The 5,968-nt window shown below is 38.4% G+C and overlaps 1 protein-coding gene and 1 long non-coding RNA gene across 3 annotated transcripts in view; one reads left to right on the top strand and one right to left on the bottom strand.

Annotated features, from left to right (window-relative positions):
* LOC106868198 (methionine--tRNA ligase, mitochondrial) overlaps nucleotides 1-5,968 on the bottom strand; it is a 30,350-nt gene that overhangs the window by 13,724 nt on the left and 10,658 nt on the right. For both annotated transcript variants that reach the window (XM_014913361.2, XM_014913362.2), the window contains exons 7-9: nucleotides 5,365-5,492; nucleotides 2,554-2,663; nucleotides 836-935 (exon numbers count right to left, since the gene is read on the bottom strand). In XM_014913361.2, coding sequence (XP_014768847.1) covers nucleotides 836-935; nucleotides 2,554-2,663; nucleotides 5,365-5,492 — 338 coding nt within the window. The remainder of the gene's footprint in view (nucleotides 1-835; nucleotides 936-2,553; nucleotides 2,664-5,364; nucleotides 5,493-5,968) is intronic.
* Nucleotides 1-5,968, top strand: part of LOC106868199 (uncharacterized) — a 71,477-nt gene that overhangs the window by 63,978 nt on the left and 1,531 nt on the right. The window lies entirely within an intron of this gene.

Here is a 5,968-nt window from a genome sequence, read left to right as displayed (position 1 = left end):
AAGTTAGTCCAAGAACGTGTGTTACATATCTGCATAAGCTTGGGTTTTACGAAAACCTCGACAGAAACCTAAATGTAAATATGAATTGTTTCGATTGTTGTGTGAAAAGTGGGCAGAAATTCCACAAGAGACAATCGCAAAGCTCATCAGTTCAATGCCAAAAAGCGTTTTTGAATTAAAAACTGCAAATGGAATGTCAACTAAATACTAAAGTATATAGTCCTACCTATCGATTACATTTCAGTTGTTCACTTTGCATATTAAATAAAAGATTTTGAAAATTAAAGGTGTCTATTTACTTCCTGCATGTCTGTGTAGATTCTTTTTTCTTCACTTACTTGTTTCAGTCATTTGACTACAGCCATGCTGGAGCACCACCTTTAGTTGAGCAAATCGACCCCAGGACTTATTTTTTGTAAGCCTAGTACTTATTCTATCGATCTCTTTTGCCAAACTGCTGAGTTACGGGGGATGTAAACACACCAACACTGGCTGTCAAGCAATGCTGGGGGGACAAACACATACACATATACGACGGGCTTCTTTCAGTTTCTGTTTACTAAATCCACTCACAAGGCTTTGGTCGGTCTGAGACTATAGTAGAAGGCATTTTGCCAAGGTGCCACGTAGTGGGACTGAACCCAGAACCATGTGGTTGGTAAGCAAGGTACTTACCACACAGCCACTCCTGCACCTATATATATATATATATATATATATATATATATATATATATATATATATATATATATATATATATATATATATATATATATATATATACATACACACACAACACCTACATGCATACAAGTTGTGTCTAATAAAACATTACCTTGTGGCCATCGACTGTCCAATGAGCATGGCACAGGATTTGATGTGGAAGTTTCATGTTTGCAGCAAGTAAAAAGGCTGGCCAAAACACGGCATGGAATCTGGAAAGGAAAGACTTGATTATATATATATATATATATATATATAGACTTATCAATATAAATATATGTACATATATAAAACTATATAAATTATGTACAATATATATGTACGTATTTCATACATCCTCATCGTCATCACTTAATGTCTGCTTTCCATGCTGGCATGGGTTGCACAGATCAAGAAGATCTGATGAGGCAGAATGCAATGAGCTCCTATGTAGCTTTGGCATACTTCCTATAGGTGGAACTGCCAACAAAAAATGTACTGGATGTGTTTTTTTTTTTTTTGTGGTACCAGCACTCTATGACAGAGAGAGAGAAAAAGAATGTGTGTGTGTGTGTGTGTGTGTGTGTTCTAGTACAAGACTATGCTTGAGTTTGAACTTTCTATTAAGGCTTTGCCATGTTCTCAAATAAGTTTCTTCGGTTAGTTTGAAACAATAACTTTCCAAAATCCATTAACATTTTTCAACCTTCATAGTCTCATCTTCCGGATGAAGTTATGTTGGTGTGTATTGCTACCTGTTTGTTGTAAGTAGAGCCAAAATGACTGGTATAGACATTACTGCTGCAATTTGACTGATGTTATGTGAATCTAACAGTCAAAGTTTGTTTGTGATTAACATGTGTGTCTATGACGTTTGATGAGAAAGTATCAGGACTGCTGCTATGGTAACAGAGTGAAGCTGTTTGGCACAGAGTGACACCTTCAACTCTGTCACACAACTTACAATGTTCTCACTCACCTCTGTTGTTGTTTATAGCAGTGGCTGGAAGTAAAGTGTGAAAGGGACAAGATTTCAAGGCCACAAGGAAATGCAATGAAGCAATTGCTCGCTATGCCAAAAAAGGAGTTCCAGGAATGCTTCAATCAATGGAAACGGTGCCGGATACAAAGCATGTGGCTTCAAAAGGGGGATTACTTCGAGGGAGACTAAATGCTGGTCTCTAGACCTCAGTCAAACTGTCCAACCTGGGCCAGCATGGAAAACGGACGTAGCAAAAGGGTGCAGCTGACCAAAACATAAAACACTGCCTGACCCTGAAGAATAAACAGAGTTTGAGATGAAGTTTTCGCCATGATGTAATCTGTGTTATAATCAATGAGATTAATCATAATCTGTGAGATTATCATAAGTGAGGCTTTAGGTTGAGAGGATGAGGTGCAACACTGCTTGTTTAATCTGGCCAACAATTGTTAGGAGCTGAAATTGTCAAAACCCCTTTGAGGTCTTTTGTCCATGAAACTAGTACAAGTCTGCTGAGAGGTGTCCAAGTTGTGTGGATACAGTAATGGGGATGATGGTGGTGACGATGATGACGGTGGCGGTGATGATGAGGAGTGGTAGCAATGTAGATAACAGTGAGATATGACTCAACAACACTCATTAAATTATGATGCACACATGTATACATGCATGTGCACATATATACACACAGATGCACAGTAAGTTTAACTGACACCTGAGAGAGACTCCACTCAAAACGATATACGAAGCATTGTTCCACACTCCACCCCAGTATGGACATGATGCCCACCACCACCACCACTCCAACCCCATCCAGAACCTCTAAACATTGTAATGATTCTGAAATATTGTAACAATGTCTGTCTTACTTTAGGATTTCTTTACCAACGACATGGCAGTTTGGTGGCCAACTGTTGTGCATGTCCGGGTAACCAGTTACAGTGAGGTAATTGACCAGAGCATCGAGCCAAACATAGATCTAAGGTGAAAGACAGAAATGATAGTTCATTTAGCATTAAAACTGGACAGATCCAGCCTTTGACACCAGCCCAACAATGTCATTCTAAAATATAAACAATCAAATTATTGAAATCTCAAAGCTGAGATAATGAACGATTAATTTCAAACAACGTAAATAAATATGCTCCACATTTGACAGAGTAATTTGAATGCTAAAGGGTTAGACATGAATCAAAGAATACAACAACAAATATATAAAAGGAATAATAATAATAATAATAATAATAATAATAATAATAATAATAATAATGATAAATGCCCGGATGCAGTACCAGGCAGTGGCTCCCATGGCTTCTGATCTTAATTGATTGGAAGTGTTATCATGTACATTGTTTTGTCTTGGTATGAAAAGGTGGGCTACAGGAAATATTCTGCTTAATACCACAGATTTGCTTGTCAGTTGTTTGACCGTAACCAGTTGAGTATGTCTCTTGGTGGCTGACGATATGTGCATCTCTGATCATGAGCAAAAGTAGTGGGGGAGCATCATAGCCATGTGTTGAGAGGAATTCTTTGGGGTTTGAATAATTCACCCTTGGAAACATGGGTGTTTTGTTCAACACCCTCAAACAAACCTTATTCAGGGACCTTTTGAGCAGGATGGGCTACTCGACTTGAAGAACATTCTAACTGGTCCTCATCTGCAAGGTCATGTGCTGTGCATCTTAATGTGAGATAACCATGTCACGCAGATATGGTCGTGATGCATGTGCATGGTGTACCCTTATCAGACGGGTAGTCATGATGGGTATACTGGGCTTCATATATTGTACCCCAGTGTCACTTTGATGGCATGCACTGCTCTCTCTCTTTCTTATAATAATAATCCTTTCTACAGAAGGCACAAGGCCTGAAATTTTGGGGGAGGGGGATAGTTGATTACATCAACCCCAGTGTTCAACTGGTATTTATTTCATCAAAGGGATGAAATAGCTGAAAGGCAAAGTTGACCTCAGTGGAATTTGAACTTTGGACATAAAGATAGACTAAATCTTACAAAGCATTTTGCCCAGCATGCTAATTATTCTGCCAGCTCACCACCTTAATAATAATAATAATAATAATAATAGTAATAATAATAATAATAATTATAGCAATCTTTTCTACTTGAGGCACAAGGCCCAAAATTTTGGGGGAGGGGGCCAGTAGAGTAGATCGACTCCAGTATGAAACTGGTACTTAATTTATCTACCCCCTCCCCCCTCTCAAAGGAATGAAAGGCAAAGTTGACCCTGGCAGAATTTGAATTCAGAACTTGTGTGTGAGAGAGGTGGAACAAATACTGGAGAGTATCTTTTGTTCCTGATGCCATGATAATTCCTTCAATCCACTGCCCCTGATATGATATTCACATCTGTCGGTTGACTTCAAAATTTGAAGGAAACGATTATAAAAAACACGAAGCTGTATCTATGATTGAAGTCCAGATACAGATGGAGTTTACTATGAAGTCACAATAACTGATGACTTGGGACTGGACAAATGTTTCTGTTGATTTGCAGGATGGAATTCCTTTACTGCTTTGTTTCTTCAACTGAATTTGTTTAGATGCATCATGACACTTTCTCTGCCACTCAGATCAATCTAGGCAATAACTTGGCCCCAAGATGTCAAACTAAGCTGTAGGGATTTCAGTGATTGTTTCAACTTATCCTTATATATCTAAGCAGAGGTCATCATCATTATCATCATAATAGTAATGATGATGATGATGATGATGAAGTTTTCTAATTTAAGGATGAAGCTAGCAATTTTTTAGTGTAAAAATTTAGTTGATTACATGAATTCCAGAACTTATCAACCATAGCCGAACGTACTTCAATGTTTACTTTGGCAAGATTTAATCTCAGAATTTGAAGAATATAATTAAATTCCACTATTCCAGTCTTGTAAAAGATCTTTTTCTTCTCTGAAATCTTCATCGATTAAAAAAATTTTTTTTTTAACATCAAACATTATGGCTGCTATCATTAGTTATCTCCCTTTAACTACTTTTTCGCTTGTCTGTTTCTTTTCAGTGACAAACTGCTACAAATTCCTATCCCACTTCACCATCTTCACAGGCACCGACCTACAATAGTTACAGCTCGAACTGAAGATAAATTACAATCAAATTAACTCTCTGCCTCACTCTCGGAGAGTCCCTGGGGAAAAGCTGTGAGAACTGTTCCTCACCTCAGACCAACAAATTCAAGAGAAAGTGTAATTGCTGTTCTGGTTGCTTTACCTCTGTCACCATCCTACCTTTATTTCAGGATTTACTAATCTTTACAACTACATTATCCCACCTGTCCTTCCTTTTTTTAAGACAGTAGGGTGTGGTTGGAGGGAAATTTCGCTGCTATTTCGGGCAACTACATAGAGCAGTGACAGGACTTTCTTAATGGCTCACTTAACAAAAAATTACCTTGAATTTTTCTTTAGCAGTGTGGCCCACCAAACGATGAGCTATACACCTTGAGTGGCCAGCTTCAAAAAGAGCAAAAACAGGTTGCCCATGCCTAACATGGAGGTGTCTTTTGTTGTCTTGAAAGAACCAGAAAGTTCTCTTGAGATTCTTGGAGATTACATTTTAAATGTGAGAGTATGGAAAGAACAAAAACATACATGGTTCTTTGAAGTTGTGTCAAGAATGTAGAATGTCTTAAAAAATTACTTACGGTCTGTGTGTCATCATTTGGTACTGCAATCCCCCATGGAAGTCTATCTCTTCTTCGTGAAACAGAAAGATCAGGCAGATTGTGAAGGAAACTCCGAGCCAATGGCTGCCATACTGCAGGTTGTACAACTGAGAAATAATTAAAAAAAAGAGAGAGATGTTACAACAGCATAGAGACACGATTTCAGTTGTAGAAAATGTTGAATTAGGTGTGGCTGTGTGGTTAAGAAGTTTGCTTCTCAGCCACATGGTTTTAGGTTCAATCCCACTGCAGTGCTTTTTACTTAAGCTCTGGGCCAATCAAAGCTTTGTGAGTGAATATAAGTTCAATTATATATTATCATCGTCATTCATCATTTAATGTCCGATTTCCATGCTGGCATGGGTTGGACAAGGCCAAGAGTCACACCAGGCCCCAATTGTCTTTTCTGACACAGTTTCTATGGCTGGATGCCCTTCCTAATGCCAACCACTTTACAGAGTGTGGTGGGTGTCTTTTATGTGACACCAGCACAGGTGCTTTTTATGCAGCACCATCACCAATGCTTTTTACATGGCCCCAGTACCGACAGGGTCACCAAGTAACTTGCAAGACAAAGCCCCTC

The sequence above is a fragment of the Octopus bimaculoides genome, chromosome 10 (assembly GCF_001194135.2).
Source record: "Octopus bimaculoides isolate UCB-OBI-ISO-001 chromosome 10, ASM119413v2, whole genome shotgun sequence".
NCBI lineage: Eukaryota > Metazoa > Mollusca > Cephalopoda > Octopoda > Octopodidae > Octopus > Octopus bimaculoides.
This window is presented reverse-complemented; position numbering and strand designations above follow the sequence as displayed.